Source organism: Phycodurus eques, chromosome 16 (genome assembly GCF_024500275.1).
Source record: "Phycodurus eques isolate BA_2022a chromosome 16, UOR_Pequ_1.1, whole genome shotgun sequence".
NCBI lineage: Eukaryota > Metazoa > Chordata > Actinopteri > Syngnathiformes > Syngnathidae > Phycodurus > Phycodurus eques.
The window spans coordinates 5,773,139-5,793,524 of NC_084540.1; the positions used below are offsets into that span (position 1 = coordinate 5,773,139).

The 20,386-nt window shown below is 38.8% G+C and overlaps 1 protein-coding gene across 2 annotated transcripts in view; it reads right to left on the minus strand.

Annotated features, from left to right (window-relative positions):
• Positions 1-7,966: 7,966 nt before the first annotated feature.
• nbr1b (NBR1 autophagy cargo receptor b) overlaps positions 7,967-20,386 on the minus strand; it is a 73,659-nt gene continuing 61,239 nt past the window's right edge. Inside the window, exon 23 of one of the 2 annotated variants that reach the window (XM_061701548.1) lies at positions 7,967-18,253. In XM_061701548.1, coding sequence (XP_061557532.1) covers positions 18,080-18,253 — 174 coding nt within the window. In that variant the 3' untranslated portion in view covers positions 7,967-18,079. The remainder of the gene's footprint in view (positions 18,254-20,386) is intronic. The other variant, XM_061701550.1, reaches the window with a different exon arrangement.

A 20,386-nucleotide genomic window follows, 5' to 3' on the forward strand; every position in this document is an offset into this window, starting at 1 on the left:
GCATACACTCTTAACCTTAATCGTTGTTTGAGTGGGTGATGAGGTGAGTGTGTGAAGCGTTTTGAGTGCCTGAAGGTAAAACAAAAACACTAGTGTATATTTGTAACGTAATGTAAATAAAACAGTAAATATTCCATTTACTTGTTTGTCTTTCTACATACAGTAGAACATATACAATACTATGTGAATGTACAGTGTAGGCCTTTTAGACATACAGGAGATCAGTATTAGAAATATGTCTTGTTAACTGTTTCCAGGCGCTATTAAGATGTCAGCTATGCATTGGGAGGCCAGACGGCGTCAGAGTGCTTTGGATAGAAGGCTGGCCAGAGACAGACAGCAAGTATGCTGTCCCTAAATTATGATAATAATTCAACATACTCTTACTGTATAGTCAAAAATAAAATACACATTTTAATGTAGAAACAAAAAAAATAAAAGAAACACCTTACAAAATCAAGCTTGGAACATAACAAACACGGACGCATATACTGTACAGTAGCAATGATTTGGACGTCGTTGTCAGTGGACATATTTGGGGCAGTGGTTCTCAAATACATTACATCTAGTATCACCCCCCAAAAAAACAAACAAACAAAAAACTTAGTTCTTCAAGTACCACCATAATGACTAACAGTTAGCGTAGTAGTCTTAAGTCTTCATCAAAAACAAGCCATAGGTTTTTTTTTCTTATAACAGTATAACTTTGTTTATTGTTGTAAACCATTGTACCATGCACAGTTTGAACATTAACATTGAGCTTAAAAATTGGAAAAGAAAAAAACTACTTCATGATCATTCCTTTAAAAATGCATTGCACATAAAAGTTAATAAATGAATAAATGTTTTACAAAAAAATGTCCTTAAAGATTAGATACAAATTTATTGTACTATACATAAAAGTTAAATAAAACTGCTTTAAAAAATGTACTGTACATGCAAAGTAAAAAAAACAAAAAAAAAAAAACATACTGGATTAAGAAAAAAATAAACAAACTCCATGCTCCAAACGTCATATTTGTACTTCATGTTTTAAATGTTGTAAATTTTACTTGTATTTAATCCGGTAATTCATTCACGTCCTGCGTACCACTAGTGGTACCCGTACCACACTTTAAGAAATACTGCTTTAAGACAATGCAAATATATATATATATATATATATATATTTTTTTTTTTTTTTTTTTGAAATGTAATACTCATTTTGAATTGTATACATGCAAAGTATCAGAACCACCAAGATGGTGTCATTCATTCTTTCTTTTTAAGTGGTCATTAGACGAATCGGCTGATGGTAAGCCAACCCTCTGCTTGGTCTAGTTTATTATTAAACAATAGTGCAGCCAAGTAGGGACAGGTGACACTCCAGCATGAGGTTAGCCTTATTTCCTGTGTGAACCATAGCGATAGAATACATGTATCCTGTTTCTCTTGTTAGTAGACATGTGAGTGGAGAGATGAGTTCAATTTATTGAGTATGGCATCTTCATAAAGATATTCTCAGGTAGTAGTTATAGCAGGGGCGTATTATTAATTTTGTTTGTGGAAATAGGAACAATATCTATAATGGCTTGACCCCACAACTTTATTTCTCTTTATAGCTGGTGCAAAAAAGTGACACCGGCTGTGACATAACTGAATCCAATTCATCACAGGAGCCAACAGGTACTGTAACTCTTACTCCTCTGAAAAATTCCCAATGCAGACATAAAGTCACACTGTTTGTAATTTTCAGCTGTATACCAGTGTCCCCATTGTAAGAGTGAGTTGAAGACACCTCTCCATCACAGTGGCAAGATCCCAAACAGATACTCAGTGGGTACCACAGTTTGTCTCAACTATTCATCCCCTTCATTCTGACTTACATGGAATACATGTATCTATTTTACAGTCTTTACAGTACACACAGCAGTGGTGAGACTGAGGCAGTGTTCTGTTACCTCATTGAAGATAACCTTGCATCCACACTCTCCTCTCCAATGGTAACTTAAGTCCTGAAACTTTAAGTGTCCTCTCCAAGCTGAATTAAATTAATTGTTATAGACGGACAGAAAATACAGTGTTAAAGCCGTATGCCACTATTAGATTTGGCGTCTTAGCAATGCTATTAATGCATATTATATACTACGGGTATGACGATTCAATTCATATCAAGATTCGTGGTTGCCGATTTGATTCAAGGGCGATAATGGTTCATTTAGAACGATATGATCCGAAACAATTCAGTGGCTGGAAATCGATCCATTAAATTTTTCGACAAAAATTAATCCAATGTGACGGTGAAATAAATACCTGCAGGACAGTGCAGTATTTTTTGTAAGGGAATCAGGTACAAACTAATTATGGTCATTAAATATAAAGCTTTTCCCGATGTACTTTCTTTTTATGTGTCTTATTGTGTACTGTACTGTAATGTACTGTATGTTTTTTGTAATTGACTATGAGTCTGCTGAATAAAATGGAATAAAAGGGGGAGACAGCCAGCTATTTGTTATGTATATTACAACCCCAATTCCAATGAAGTTGGGATGTTGTGTTACATATAAATAAAAACAGAATACGATGATTTGCAAATCATGTTCAACCTATATTTAATTGAATACACTACAAAGACACGATATTTAATGTTCAAGTAAAGGTGATGTAACAGTGGTAAACATGACCCTGCCCCAGCTTTTTGGGAACGTGTTGCAGCCATAAAATTCTAAGTTAATGATGAGTTGCCAAAAACAATAAAGTTTATCAGTTTGAACATTAAATATCGTGTCTTTGTAGTGTAGGGTTAGTGTATTCAATTAAATATAGGTTGACCATGATTTGCAAATCATTGTATTCTGTTTTTATTTATGTATAACACGTCCCAACTTCATTGGAATTGGGGTGATATTTCAGCTATGATTTTATTTATTTATTTATTTTCTCCTAGAAAATAAATGTTTAATTGTTGTTAGAATTATGACGGGGTCCCTGGAAAAATGTCTCCACTGTAAGGTGTCTCTCGCTGGACCCAAAGTTTGAGAATCCCTGTTCTATACAGGTAAATAGTCATGGCTAGAAACGAAGCAATGTGAAGTTCTCATGAGGAAAATCCTTTAGTAATAGTGTTAATAGTAAAAAGAGAGCTAAATAAATGAACAAACCAGCTCTTTGTAGCACAAACTGGAGCCTGAAACAGCGTCCTGTAGTTGACATTGTCCCTGGTTCTCCTTGTTCACCTGAGTTTCCCCTCGAGGGTACATTGCTGTCGTTGTTAGCGGCTAACAAGCTAAGCTAAGCTAAGCTAACCAGTTCGAAAGGCTTCAACGTGCACGATTATTTGCATCTTTAATGGTAATTTAGTGCCTCTTTCTCATCTGCCATCCACCAGACAGACTGACGTCTTAAACAAAAACTAAAAAAGTGCTTAAACAAACAACACACAACAACACTGTGGTGTCTCGTCCGACCACTAAGGGCACTACGGAAATGAGTGACTCGATGTGGGGTGTAGAAATTAAAACAAAGAAAAGAGACGAAAAAAGTAGCCTTGAGAGTGTTAACTGCCGTGTGCTAACTGAAAAATCAAGCAAAGTAAAAGGAATATACCTCCATATAACAAACATACCTCCATATAAGGGCTGCCGTGCGTAAAATCAGGTACATTATTTCCTAGTATCGATACTATCAATTTATTGCCTTTTATAATGATTTAAATCAATGTATTTATGTCTGGAAGGATAACTTGCCGAGCACAGATTGATCCAGTAAGACCATAGGTGTCAAACTCAAGGCCAGATGCGGCCTGCCACATCATTATATGTGGACAGCGAAAGCAAATCACGCTCGTCAACATCTGTGATTTTTGCTATACTCTGTACCCACATTCCAAATTGTCATAATAATAAACAATAATGTTGAGATATTGCATTTTTCTGTTACCAAGCATTTCGTCTACAGTAACTTAAACAATACTTAAAACTATTATCCTTGTCTTCTGATTTCAAAAGTAGTTATCCCTCAATTTGTTGTGTAATGGTGATAATATGATTTGGTGATTAAACATTTAACTCTTCTAACAGCACTCTGAGGCAAATCATAACTACATTGCGGCCCGAGACAAAAATGAGTTTGACACCCCTGAGTTAGACCATAGGAATATAAACCAATACACCGATATAATGACTAAATTGTTACACCACTATTATATACAGTACAAAATGTCAATATAGACGGACCTCCACAAAGGCCAAACTGGTGGAGCGCTATATGTGTTAGTCCATCTTCCTATTAATTTTCATGCTATTTTTTGTGCAACCCTGCAAACTATCGACGGTTTTACTCGAGAAGATATCTGTTGTATAAAAGGTACTAAAAGGCATAAAAACACCAAAACTAGTGGTGGAGAGTGCTATATATTAGAACACAGTGCTATATATTAGAAACAATTAAAGGTACATATGCAAGTTTTCAAATTGCTAGTAATATTTGAATGTAGACTTATTTCAGTCTCCGCAGCCGCCACTTTACATCTCTGCACAAAGAAACGCCTACGGCTCAATAAACCTGGACAACTAAATAGAACCAGGAAGCGACCGGTTCGTTGTGCTCACCTTAGTCAGCCGCTGTCAACGGCCTGCTGTAATTGGCCTTCAGGAAGGAACCGGTGCACCCTACTCGCCTGCGAACACCTCCGAGTGCACAGAATGTACAGTCAATTAAAAATATAAGGGGTGATCAATTTACCTGACGACTAGATTGACAGTGTATTCTGTCACGTCTCCTGTCACTATTGTCACTGTCACTATACCTGTCACTATTGGCTTTTCTTGTCCTACGGTGCCCAGTTGTAAAATAATAATCCATCCATCCATCCACTTTCTGAGCCGCTTCTCCTCACTAGGGTCGCGGGGGTGCTGGAGCCTATCCCAGCTGTCATCGGGGAGGAGGCGGGGTACACCCTGAACTGGTTGCCAGCCAATCGCAGGGCACATACAAACAAACAACCATTCGCACTCACAGTCATGCCTATGGGCAATTTAGAGTCTCCAATTCATGCATGTTTTTGGGATGTGGGAGGAAACCGGAGTGCCCGGAGAAAACCCATGCAGGCACAGGGAGAACATGCAAACTCCACACAGGCGGGGCCGGGGATTGAACCCGGGTCCTCAGAACTGTGAGGCTGACGCTCTAACCATTCGTCCACCGTGCCGCTGTAAAATAATAATAAAATTAAATTAGAAGAGCCAGAGAGGGGTGATTTTTCAAAAGATAATTTTAATAATTTTACTGGCAGGTCTTACAGAAAGTTTTAATATATGACAATAATTTCGTTTTTTTTTTTTAAAGTGGAAATTGTTTCTTTAAGAGTCTATCTCACTGTTGGAGACATCAATATTGCTTACAACAGAATTTGAATTGTTTGTGAAACCTTGCCACATTGTATTATTTTTTAGGTCTTAATACGCTGTGTGGAGAATTATTAGGCAAGTCTCATTTTTGAGGATTATTTGATTTAATCACCAACCACAGTGCTTTAGGTTAATCCAAAATATTAATAAACCTCAAACAATGTTTAAGGGTGTAAAAGTGAGATTTAGGCTTTAGGAGAATAATATGTGGACAATTATATATATATATATATATATATATATATACATACATATACACTATAACTATTATGCAACTAAATGAAAAACACATTTTTACATCTCACTTTCCTATTTTCAATTTTTTAAGTAAGAATTATAAACAAACAATTCAAAATTTTCCAATAGAAATTGATATAATATATATATATATATACACACACACACACACATCTATCCATCCATTTTCTGAGCCGCTTATTCTCACAAGGGTCGCGGGAGAACTGGAGCCTATTTCAGCTATCAACGGGCAGGAGGCGGGGAACACCCTGAACTGGTTGCCAGCCAATCGCAGTAGTGTATATATATATAATATATATATATTATATATATATATCCATCCAACCATCCATTTTCTGATCCGCTTCTCCTCACTAGGGTTGTGGGCGTGCTGGAGCCTATCCCAGCTATCTTCGGGCGAGAGGCAGGGTACACCCTGAACTGGTTGCCAGCCAATAGCAAGGCACATATAAACAAACAATCATTCATACCTACGGCCAATTTAGAGTCTTCAATTAACCTAGTGTGCATGTTTTTGGAATGTGGGAGGAGACCAGAGTACCCAGAGAAAATCCACACAAGCACGTGGAGAACATGCAAACTCCACACAGGAGGATGGATATATATATATATATATATATATATATGTCATCCTGTGTGGAGTTTGCATATATACACACACACACATATATATATATATATATATATATATATATATATATATATATATATATATATATAATATAAAGAGAGAGAGAGAGAGAGAGAGAGAGAGAGAGAGAGACACACGACTGGTTATATTTGCCTCACAGTTCTGGGGACCGGGGTTCAAATCCCAGCCCCGCCTGTGTGGAGTTTGCATGTTCTCCTCGTACCTGGATGGGTTTTCTCCGGGTACTCTGGTTTCCTCCCACTTGCCTAAAACCTGCATGGTAGGTTAATTGAAGCCCACATTAATTAATTGAAGGTTAAACTGCCCACAAGTTCTCAATTGTGTTCAGGTGAGGAAGGGGGCCATGTCATGAGTTTTCATCTTTCAAGCCTTTACTGGCCACGCACGAAGAGGAGTAGTTACAGTAGATGCATGTGATGGAGCATTATGCTGCATAAAAATCATTGTCTTTTTGGAAGATGCAGACTTCTTCCTGTAACACTGCCTGAAGTGTTTTCAGCTTTCCTTACCGTGCCCATGTCTCTGAACACCGAACATTTTGGACTTCGAGGTTTTCCAGGTAGCATCACGCTTGATTCTTCTCAAATCATTGGCAGTTCATTTTCATATTTTTCTCTCATCACGTTTCCTGTGATCCTGTTGACTATTTGCAACAAAATGTTTGATGGTTCTGTGATCACGTCCCCAATATCAGTGTAGTCCATTTACCATATTTCAAGAGTGCTGCATCTGTCTGATAGACTTTTGATCTTTTTTGACTTTACAGAGTCAGTTACAGTGCCGTGAAGAACTATTGGCTCCCTTCTCAAATTCTTTTTTTTTTTTTAGATATTTAGATTTAACAAAGGTATTTTTTGACGCATGGTCTGGTAGATTTTAATGTTTTTTATTCACACTCACATTCACGCCTACGGGCAATTTAGAGTCTTCACTTAACCTACATGAATGTTTTGGGGATGTGGGAAGAAACCAGAGTACCTGGAGAAAACCCACGCAGGCACAGGGAGAACATGAAAACTCAACACAGCCGAGGCCGGATTTGGACCTGGGTCCTCAGAACTGTGAGGCAGATGTGCTAACAAGTCGTCCACTGTGCTGCCTTGTCAAATTCAATTATTTATTTATTTTTTAATCATCGGGTTACATTAAATTTATGTTCCCAGCTGGCTGGCTCCTCACGGCGCGCATGAATTAGCCCGGTCTGTCCATGACTCCCGGGCCACTTTTTTCCCTCAGTCCACCCCCGCCTCGGCATGCAGACTGTTTTTACAAACGTGTTTTAAAAACGTATCACTCTCAGGAGCTCAGTGCATTCCAGCCTGGAACAGCGATAGGATGCCACCCGTGCAACAAGTCCATTCGTGAAATTTCCTCGCTCCTAAATATTCCACAGTCGACTGTCAGCTGTATTATAAGAATGTGGAAGCGTTTGTGAACGACAGCAACCCAGCCGCGAGGGTGGGCCAACGTCATATTGAACCCGATGAATTAGGAATGGGATGTCACTTCAGTTCATATGTGAGTCAAGGCAGGTGAGCGAATACTTTTGGCAATGTAGTGTAGTTTGAAATCTGAAAAAAAATTTAGACAGTATGGAAGTGTGCCAGGATTGGTCATTAAGGTTCCACTGTATGTCATAAAATGAAACACATTTTACATTCAGGGTGAATAACGTCCGTGACTTTTTATTTGAAGTTGCCATCTTTTCCAGACAGTCATCAAAACCCAAACGTACCATTACAATAATGTACATTATATATATTTTTGAAATAGGCATTTAAAGTATTATTTACGCAAATACTCGTTATGCTATTTGATTTTTTCAACTCCAATTCCTTTACGTAATCTTATCTATAAACTAAAATACTTTTTTACAGATCAATTCAAAAACTCACAAAGGAAAATACTAACACACTTACAGCAGAGCAAATTCAAACACTGCATATTAAGCCTACAAATACAACAATCCACAAGCTCTTCTTTGTACATTTCGTTTCAAGCATAAAATGCACAGGGAAAAAAAACAACCTCATTTTAAATGGCAGAATGAAAAGGATTATAATAATAATAACCCCTTAATAACCCATAATATATTAATACACATACATTAACAGTATATTTTGCTGTGTCAATGTTGTAGTCAAGCAGGTGGCCAAAGATGCTACAGGAGGAAATAAATAGGTCCGATTACCTCTGTGTGCTTACATTTACACAATCTATCGAGTTCATTTGATCACACTAGATCATATTTAATACACTTTGCATTTATCATTGTGCATATCTAACTATAGGAGATGGTTTTCTATGAAATGTGCCAGAAAATTTGACCCAAAATAATAATATTGGGTTTATGATATAGATCATTACAGTAGTGTTTCTCAACCTTTATTATGCCAAGGCACACATTTTACATCAGAAAAAAATATCATGGGACACCACTGAACAAAAATGTTACAAAAAGTTAATACACAGTTTCATTATGTGACTTCTGCCATCGAGTGGAAGAGCATTAAATTGTTCTGCCAGTCACTATATGCTGCTCGCATAGATTATTTATTAAAGATACATCATTAGTAGTAAATAAATCATTTTCTTTTCATGTGAAATTTCTTTCACATTAAAGGACACTCGGACATGGCCATAGGGGCCGAGGGACGAGCCCGCAACTTTTTGATTGGGAGACGACCAACGCTACCACCTGAGCCATGCTGTCCCACTAGATCATTACACTACTACTGCATGCTGTCAGCAAACTGATCAGTCCTTCTCATTTTGTCATTAAATTGATGAATATTGACTCAATATATTTTACTCTCAGCTGAAAAGTTCTATTATATACATACATTTATGAAAGAAAACTAGTTGATTGTATGCGCCTATGATTATCTAATTCTTGATAAAGTTTATTATAGTATTTTCCGCCCATTATCTTAAATCAAAATTAAATTAAAATATAAATTTGTTCCCATAACTGATTGTGTGAATGATTATATAATTCTACATAGACATTTTTATTTTGATCACAAAACATATACCACCAAGCAACCTAATAAAGTCACTTCAACCTTTTGTGATTCTTGAAAATATCTTACATAGACAGCAGAAGAGTCCACAACACCTCAGTAGTATGTTTCAAAGAAAGAGTAGGAACCTCTAAAGGCTTTAAATAATTGCAGAATTTGACAGAAACGTGTTTTTTGTTTTTAGAATAAAAGCAAAAACAAAAAAACTGCATAAACACAAAGACATACACCACTGAAACAACATTATACCCATTAGCTTGCTATGCAGGTAATAATTGATACTGTAAAGCAATGTCTGCAAAACGAGATAATCAAAACAGCTCATTAATGTTGGAACACCTAAGTTAGCAGATGGCTAAAAACTGTAATTTTATGCTGTCATTTCAGGCTGGAGAAATTTTGCAGCCTTAAAGTTTTCTGCAAACACACCAGGTAACAGTAGTCCCTTTCACACTGGCCATCGAAGTCTACACTTTCCAAACTTTTGACCAGCTCACTGTCCCATGTGTAAGGTACCATGTGTAAAGTGCAACAGAGGCGGAATATATGTAAGGGAGTGCAAAGTATAACACCTGATACTCACTAATCACACCCCTTAAAGTTGAAAGCAATTGTCACTCTCACACTGACATCTCCATGCATCTAATTATCTCATTGCGGGTAAGTGATGCGCACATAAGACAGCCATGCCCAATTTCGGCAGGTTTTCTCTGAAAGCGACAGGAGAATAATCATGGTGCTACTGTATGTTATGTTACGCCTCTGATGCAACAATTTCCTGGGAATCCAGTGTGAAATTCGTCAATGTGTAAGTGAAGCTACTGAAATATAAAGGTGGCAATAAGATGCAATAGTAAAGAGTCTCTGTTTCAGGGAGACAAAATATTTACTGTCAGACACAGCTTATTTTGTGAGCAACTGTTTTGAAGAATATTCAGATCTTTGCTTAGTAGCGGCAACATTACTAATATACAGGAACCTGTATGCTTTTATTGTTCCATAATTCCAGTGTAACTTTGCAAATGTACCAAGCAGCTTGTTTTTCTTTTTTCATGAGTTATTGAAGTATAATGTGCTTTGTTCCACTCTGTACCAGCCCCCCTTTTTCTCAAGGTCCAAATAAAATAAGCCATCCCTGCGTAGCTCTGGTCCCTTTTGCTCCCTCCCTTTTTGAATAACTATTGGTGCCTGCTTCCGTGTGCTTCAGAGTGGGAAAGAAGGGGGTAAATGCGGGAATATTTTTCTATTTATAGCCAAGTTGCTGCATGTTAGCCGTTTATAAGTACAGTACAGTGCAATTATACAAATATGGAATACTAATGTTCTACGGTGCAGGACATACAGTAAGTTTAAACAAAGGAAAAACAAAACAAACCCAATACCATGACTGAATACAGTCAGGTGTAATGGGCACAGATAATGTAACATAATGAATAGTACACAACTGTCTGGACATGAGCAGCACATTTTATATTCCTGTTATGTTGCCCTATTACTGATAATACCGAAATGATTGCTGTAAATCATTTACTTACCGGTAACCTGAACTCTAACCCTTGATTTGCTTGTAGCGCTAAAGGGCAGATTCCAATCCAAATGTAAATGTATATACAGTCTATGTTTCAAAAGCCAGAAAACTGCATCACTTCAGAGCTTGATTTTACTTTTTCTCAGGATGTCAAAAATATCTTATACAGATCATGACAATTAATATATCATTTGAATGTTAGGACACAAATGGACACAGAATACAGTGATGCACAAAATGTGCACGTTCTTGATTGATTTACTTGGGCTTCTTTCCATTTTTCTAAATGAAGATTTGAGTAAAAAAACAACAACATTTGAATAAGTAAACATATGTGGTGTTGGCATTATGCCCAAATTTAATGAATAGTTAAAGGCAACAACATTCAAAATCGTTCAACCCCCACATTGCAAATTATATTTGTTTACAAATTTCACCACTTTATAGTAGTTTGCAAAGAACCAGCAAAAACGGTCTAAATACACAAAATCTTAAAAGTGGACATTATTTTTTATAAATGTGCCCATCTGTTGAAAAATTGTAAAGCTTGAAAATAAATGTAATTTACAATGGGGTTTGATCATTTTGAATGCAACTGCATACAGCATAGACTTACATTAATACGCAATAATTCTAAAGTCTGTGAGCACCCATGGATGATGCTAAATGCTGTATTCAAGGACAGAATTTATACGGATTTGGGTACTTTACAGTAAATTTTGTGGAAGGTAAAGCTGGAAAAGTGCTGTAATGTATGGGGCATTTAAATACTCCTATCCCAATCAAAAGCAGAGTTTGCACTTCCTTTCCCCCTCAGCATGTCACATTGACTGTCATAGAAGGACACGGGAAGATTTGCTACAGTGTAGAGCTGGAATTAAAACATGTCTGCTTTGTTTCTAAATACATTATCTTTGAAGGTAAGTGCAAAAAACAACTATTTAGTACTGAATTGTTGAGATATACTGTATTTATTACGATCGCTAGCCCACGAACTGGCAAGCTAAGGAGCTCATTCGACTGCGGCGGGGTCATCCAAAATGTCAGCGCCTTGCTCGGAGTTGTGTGTGGGTCTCCCCAAATAACAGAGAACGCGTGCGTGACCACCCATTCCTGCAGCTCGATGGAGGGCTTTATTTTTCATGATTTCAGACCCTTATTTTACAATAACAGTGATTTTTAATATATTTGTTTAATTCATTCAAATTTGGCAGGCTTTTTAGAAACACTTCTCTGTGATGTGTCAAATTTCTAAGAAATATGTTTGGGCTCTTTGGTGCATCATTAAGTGGGATTTACTTTTAAATTTAAATTTACTTTTCAATTGCGCTGAGTTGTCATGCCAACGAAATCCGAATTCGCTATTGACTAAGCAGTATATGAGGCTTTCTTGAATGAGACAGGTTTCTCCCCTCTTAAACAGGCTACTAGTGTAAAGAGTGTGTAAAGTTTTCAATAATTCTTGATCCTTGGGGTATTTTGACACAAAGCACGTTATTAAGACACCTGGTAACTGTTTTAAATTTTGGAAAAAACTCATATATATCTCCTTTAAGAGTTATTCTGTGTGCAAATCAACAGACTGTGGGCCAAGGGGAAAGAATACAAAAAAAAAAAAATATTTTTGAGAAGCGATGTTCTGTTGAGTCAAGTAGCTTTGTCAAACCGCACTTCCAACGCTTGCCTGTCGGAAACAGCTTTCTATACTGAGAAGAATAGCTACAATAAAAGTGAAAACCTTACCTCAAATAAATAATTTATTTTCAATGATTCCATTTTAGCCCACATTTAAATGGTTTCAAACCTTAGATTCTGCTGTAAAAAAACTTTTATTCAAAAAATAAGAAAAACAGAATCAGTCTATCCACTCTTCAGAAAAGTAAAGAGGAGGGAGGCCTAAATGCTCCCAACTTTAAACACCATTATTTAGCTAACCAATTACAATACCTCATCAAATGGTTGCACCACAATGAGGAGTGTGATTCTTGGCTAGAATCGGAATAAACAGACTGCAACAACATCAAACTACCAAAACTCCCATTTATTTTTTACTTGTCTTAAACGCCATAAATGTTTCAAGAATCCAATAATCGCATCCACCTTAACGGCTTGGTGTCAAAGTTTAGAATCGACAGGATCTCAATTAGCTCACAGTATGCTCTCCCCAATCTGCCATAATCCAGATTTTGAAATTAATAATATACCCCTTCATTTTAGTACATGGGAACAACATGGAATTTACCACCTACAACAACTATTTAACAATAATGTTTTTAGGACACGTGATGAACTCTTCCGAGAATTCGAAATAACAGCCAGAAACTTTCTTCAAGACAATAAATTAAAAGCAGCAATTAAAAAAAAAGAGAAAAAAAAAGGAATACCAACACTCTAGAGCACCCTCAAACTGCCGGAGTTTGTCAAGCAAATAATGAAGCTTCTCCCACAAAGTAAAAGAAATTGCTCAAAAGTGTACAGATTAATTTCATGTACTAAATCAATGCACTTACCAATCACCAAATAGGAAGAAGACCTCTCCCTGTCTGCTGACCGTAGCTACTGGATACAGATTTATAACAATAAGTTTAGAATGAAAAAAAAACAAATCCACAGTTTACACAATATAAAGTGCTCCATAGAACACACTTTACTCAGTACACTATGCATAAAATGGGTTTCTCTCCATCTAATATATGCGTGCAATGCACCAAAAGTACCCCAGACACCTATTTTCATGCTATATGGGAATGTACACCGATTCAATGCTTTTGGTCTTGGGTTATACAAAAACTTTCGTATATTTTAAACTGCGGGATTCCACTTTCCCCAAGATTGTGCATACTTGGCGACTTAAGCATAATTTACCTCCCTCATAAATATTCACAATCATTACTTGTCGTGTTAGCTACCGCTAAGAAAACAATTGTATTAAACTGGAAAAACAAACAAACATCATAGAATATATTGCGCTAGAAAAAATATCAGCAGAATGAAAAAAATCAATTACACGTATACGTAGATAGCTGGTCACCTTTCCTCAACATGCTAAATCGAGACTTTTGATTCCTTTCCCTGAGTAGGGTGCCATTTAACATTTGACAATAGCAAGACTATTTCCATAATTGTGAAATGGAATGGAATTCTATATTCTTTGTTGTCGAGGTTGTTGTTGTTTTATTATTATTCTATTAATTTCTTTTTAATTTTTATTTTCACACATTTTAGATCGTTTTGCATGGTGAAAAGACATGCATGTTGTGGGGATTTTCTCCTCTTGTCCCTGTGTTTGCTGTTCCGGAGTCTTTGGGGGCGGGACCTTTTCACTCCTTCCTGATATTGGGGGTGGGGGGGAACCATTGGGGCGACCTCCTAAGGAGTAATGGTGGTGTGATGGTGACTCGCCCATGTTCCGTTGGTGCGAGGGCACCTGCCTGAGTCCCCCACTCTGGCTGCTGGTGGGGGCGGTGGGGCCCTGCTGTCGCTCCTCGGGCCTGCTTCCTCCTCTTCTCTCCGTTCCTTGCGTCCCGCTGCGGTCGCCTCTCCCTCTTCCCGTGGGGGAGCTGGGCGGTCCCCTGCAGGCTGTGGGGCTTGCTGTGGGGTTCTTTTCCCTGCCTGGTTCGGGGAGGGTCCATCTCCCACACTCAGGACCGAGTGTGGGAGACGGTGCTGCAGGTCTGGGTGGGGTGGCCTCTTTGTTGGTGGTTGTCCGGCCTAATGGGCCTGACCTGCAGGAGCCATGCCTCTTAATCACTCACTTAGCACACACTCACAGTATATATTTTTCTCACTAATCACATCTGGGCACATACACATATCAAAGGGTTTCTGGGGGACTGGTATGGGATCGGGAGGGTGTGGGTGTCGGATTGGATTTCAGCACGTCTGTGCTGTTTCCCGGTCTGTGTGTGGCGGTGGGTCAGGTGGGGGTGTTGGCTGAGGCGGTGGCATTGGGTCCCTGCGGCCCCCAGTGGGTGGCCAGTTGTCGGGGCGCCTCGGTGGGGCCGACGGACCGCCCGGGGTCCCTCGGTGTGGCACATGTCCCGCCCACCGGGTTGCTCTAGGGTGGACCCCTGGGCCCGATCCCGCCCCTAGATTGATTGGGTGGGGTCCTCAGCCTCCGCGGTGCGGCCATAGCAATTACAGGACACTTCTGTCAGTCTCTGTGCATGCAAAACGGTGTCAATTCACTTGCATGTATCCGCAGGCACACACCCCTAGGACTCTTCCACTGGGTGTGGGGTCACGCACTTACTGCGACAAATAACTCATGAATATGCAAATCGCTTGTGGATGCCATCAATTATACTCTCGTCCTGTAGACTTTTATAATTTACATAATTAATCCTACCACACATCAGTTGTACAGCCGGGTTCACGACCCTTGTCCTGCATGCTTCTTCTCCTTTCCATGTCCTATCTTGTCCTATCCAGGGTGTATGTAGGGTGTAGCACTACAGCCCCATGCAACACTCATATTTAATGTTTCATTGTTGTAGAAAATGTAATGATTTAATTCTCTCATGCTGTTTACAATTAGTGATTTGTCTTTTGACCTTGTTTCTCTCTCGCTTCTAGAAACTGTTGTTCGAGTGATCAAGTCTGATTGTCAATAAGCCTCAATTATAATACTTAAAAGCTTAGAAACTCCACTGTGACACAGTAAAACTGTTCTGGCATAAAAAGGATACAGATTCTGCTTGACCTAACAGCCGAACAGGAAAAAAAAAAAAAAACGAAGAAGGAAACAGCTTTATTGTCGAAGCTACACGTGAGTGTTTTCTCTTCATAAAATAAGCCTCAACTGGTGTTTTGATGAATTATATACCAATATTTGGTATATAATAATAAATAAATAAAATATATAAATAAATAAATATAAATAATATATACCGTAATTTCTCGTATATAATGCCCACCCATACGCACCCCCAAAGTTGACCTCAAAATTCTGGAAAACCTTTCTACCTATGTATAATGCATTTTTACAATGCATGATTTTGCTTCTAACCATATGATCAAAACATTAAGTATTATCTGTATTTTGTTATTTTTTTCAAATAATTATTCTGAGTTAAGCGCTTTATTTGAACACGTAATACTTTGTTTTTATTTACTCGTTTTGAAATTCACAGCCCTACTTTTATTTAGTAAACGAGAAAACATACAAATGTGTTCATATGTTTGATTACCCAGGCAGAATTTGTAAGCTGGGTAGAGTTCTTTAAAAAAAACATGAAGGGCCAGGCAAAATACATTTAATTTTATTTTAATGGGATTCAAATTAAACTGTCTAGCATTTCAGAAAAGCATTATCATTTAACAAAATATAACCATAATGAAATTAATGATGGTTGTTATTCAGTCATCAGTTGTATTAAAAACAACAACATTGCACTAATTCTGCAAGGGTATGTAAACTTATGAGGAAAACTGTACTTACTGTATATGCAGTCATACGTACGTACGTACCCCTGCAATTGCAATGAAAGTGTAGGCTTTTTCATAACCTCTAGATGGCGGCATACATTTATAAAAGGTGAAGGTTTTTGTATAATGCACAACATAGACTTGTCAATTTTTTTGAGGAAAAAAATGTGCATTACACACGAGAAATACGGTACACGATACAGTACATTGGATAAGCCTAATGTGAGAAGGAAAGTTGCCCAAAAGAAGTTTCTTTATTAAGTTAAAGTTTTTATTCACATTTATATAAGGTGTAACTGCATAATATAACTGTCAAATATTGCATAAATAAAGATAAACAAATAGAGTAGGTCTTTTTCACTAAAAAGCCAAACTCAACAGATGCCGTTGGCTCAGCTTCCGTATGCGCAGAAGCGCTGGACAGTGCGAATTGACAAGAAACTTGTTTTGACAGAACACCGGTTCCCATAATTCAAACCCTAGGAATAAAAATGGCATTAATGTACAATATACTGTAACTCTATCATTTATTTTGATGTATGGGGTTTTGTGTTAGCTCTGTTGCTACACTAATTTAGCAACCAAGACATAGCCTGCTGGTTAGCGCATTTAACTCTCAACCTGGGGACTTTGGAAACGTGGGTAAGAGCCTTGACCAGGACCATACAAGATAACCAGCGTCACAAATGTCCTCCAAGGTAGAATGAGTTTGTTTTTGTGTGACAAGAATGACTTTTGCCCTGCACCTGGTACACCACAACATGAAAAATGAATGAAGGATAATGTAACTGCAACAACCCGACTACATCACCTATAAATACTTGTTTACGGCACTGCTAGAGGAGCATGGATGTAGACAACATTATGGATTACACTAAATTACAATGTACAAGAAAACAGTGTATTTTCCTTGAAAACTGCTCGTACTACCAGATATTTTTAATGGTATATTTTCCACTCGATATTTGTTTTATTGTATTTCTAGATACCTTTTATCCATTTATTTTTTCCCATACAGAATGTGTTCATGAATAGAGAAAATCTCAGAGAAAATTGCCACTAACTTCATGTATTTTTGAGGAAAAATACTATATCTGGATGTACATCCTTATTCGCGATATCACATTTTGTCCATATTGCGCAGCACTTTGCAGAACCATCTTTTGTATTATCATTTAATAGAATTCTAAAAAAAAAAAATCGAAAGAGTGGATTATGAAAAGGGAATCGCTAAATTCTCATCAAGTCCCATCCCTTGTCTTTTATTTTCCAAAAAAAAAAGACCCCATCACTTCTGTTTTTTTCCAGTTTCTCACAGTCATCTCTGCCAAAGTTTTGATGCTTGATAAAGTCCAAAAGCTAAAATAAGTTTTAAAAAAAGGCTCTGAAAAAAAATTTGCCTTGAGTGGACACAGAAGATGAGAGACTGAGAAAGAAAATGACTGCCAAATAAGACAGATGCATACACAAATTACAGGTCTGGACACTAGCTATCCAATGAAGCCATAAGGCCTTCAAATTGCTTCAACAAATAGACACCAGGCTGAAGGGTCCTACTGATTTTATGCTACAGTGATTCGTATTAAGTATGTAGGTTTTAGGTTTAGGTATTTTAAGTTTTATTCTTTATGAGTCTTATGAGAAATCATTCTGTGGTGTAACAAGGTTTGAGTCTGCTGAAATGTCTTTTTGCATGATATGAAGATATGACATTTTGTCTTCTACCCACACCCCCACTTTCTGAATTTCTGTTTTGCGTTCTATTTCCCCCATGTCTGTCATTTTTCCACAATGCTCTTGCTGGTCAATAACGTGTAGAATACCATTCATTGTCGGTCAGCTGAACAAGCTCATTGACGACATCAAGCAGGTTGTAGTTATGCTTCTTAAGCAGTCGCTCGTTGAGTGGTCTGTCCCCAAATCCCATCTCTACAAGTACGGCCATCATAGTCTCTTGTGTGGACTCGTCTACTGGAGGCTGCAAAAAAATAGATCAAGCTCAATCTCATATTCACACTAAACAGAAAGAAATACAATCTAAGCCAAGAAAAACTAAATTGAAACAGTGGCACCTTAGAGTTCAACCAAAATCAGCTTTATGGTCTAAATTCTATTTCGTCCGTCTAATGACCAATGAAGAAGTTCTCCTCATTCAGAGGTTTAAGTCCCAGGTAATTAGCCATTTTTGTGTTTTGTTTGTAAATACATTAAATAAGTCCCTTCCTTTAGCCGTCACCTTACCATGGCCGAGGGGTTTGTGTGTCCCAATGATCATAGGAGTTGTCTCGGGCTTTATGCCCCTGGCAGGGTCACCCATGACAAACAGGTCCGAGGTGAGGGACCGGACAAAGCACGGCTCCAAAGACCCCTATGATGAGAAAAAAATTTGTATCGCGTTTTCCCTTGCCCCCCTCCCCCCCAGAGACCATGTCCTCAGTCGGAAAAGGGTGGAACGCCCTCTCCGGGTCGGGGATGAGATCCTGCCTCAAGTGGAGGAGTTCTAATATCTTGGGGTCTTGTCAACAAGTGAGGGAAGAATGGAACGGGAGATCGATAGGTGGATCGGTGCAGCGTCTGGTCCGTTGTGGTGAAGAAGGAATTAAGCCGAAAGGCAAATCTCTCAATTTACCGGTCGATCTAGGTTCCTACCCTCACCTATGGTCATGAGCTGTGGGTCGTGACAGAAAGAACAAGATCCCGGATACAAGTGGCTGAAATGAGCTTCCTCTGCAGGGTGTCTGGGCTCTCTCCCTTATAGATGGGGTGAGAAGCTGAGTCATCCGGGAGGGGATCAGAGTAGAGCCGCTGCTCCTCCACATTGAGAGGAGCCAGATGAGGTGGCTCGGGCATCTGTTTAGCATGCGTCCTGGACGCCTCCATGGTGAGGTGTTCCGGGCACGTCCCACCGGGAGGAGACCCCGGAGAGGACCCAGGACACGCTGGAGAGACTGTAGCTCATCCTTGGAAGAGCTGGAGGAATGGCTGGGGAGAGGGAAGTCTGAGCTTCCCTGCTGATGCTGCTGCCCCCGTGACTCGACCTCGGATAAGCGGAGGAAAAGGGATGGATGGATGGGTGGACATTAAATAAGTTTGAAACTAAGTGCTGAAAACATGCAAAGACTGACAACCATACAGTATTACTACTATACTTCTAGTAGTTTTGTTGAAATATGAAATATAGCTTAAAATTCTTTTTAAACCTCAATTGGCTGGATTTTTTGGGGCAGGGTTAAAACCTAGCCCTGTGACAAAAGCAGGCTCGGGTAAATATTTTTTTTGTACGAGTCCCCTCCCACTAAATGAACACCAATGGCCCTTATTCAATGCAGTGGCCATTCGGCTTAATTGCCATTTCCTTATTCATTACAACTTCGCCCATTACTACCAGTATAGCGTTCAACTGGGTATCAAACTATGCCTACGACTGGAAAAAAAATACATCCTTCCTAAAGTGTAATATGTTTTGTGTTATTTGGGCTATAGTGTCTCAGTCTGGCCCCACGCGTGTCATGTTGCGAGGCAGCGGCGAACCGGACGGGATACGCTGCCCCACGGGCTCTTGCCAGCGGTTGGAGTTGCCGCCGGAGGTCCTGTGAAACAGCGTTAGGATCGACAGCCACACATTGGCGGCCGCGACTCGTGAGGTGAGGAGAAGGGAAAAAATTCATTCAAGAGGACCGGTGCGAGTCACGCTGCCTTTGCCGCTTATGTTGCCCCCATCGACAGCCACAGCAGCGCATTGTCACGCTGGTTTTCAGCAGAGGGAAAGGAGGGAAAATTGCCTCGGCAGAGTGGCTGCTGGTCATTACGCCGGGGCTAAGAGGTTGCTTCTCTGTAACCCGCGAGAGCATGTGCAATGTGCGTTGCTGGGAATTCTCCTCTCCCGGCTTACGAGCCGTGAGAGAAGGCACATATTTGATTGACAACTGAAAGTTCTGGGGAGGTGGGGTTTTCAGAGCATTCAGCAACACGCCCACAGCGTTTGCGAGCTGAAAGAACATCTCCTTTTTTTTTTTTTTTTTACTATTGTGAAGCCTGGTTTCACATACTTCACGATTTTATTTATTTATTAATTCATTCATTGTCTGACTTTACAAGACATTTTTGGAGT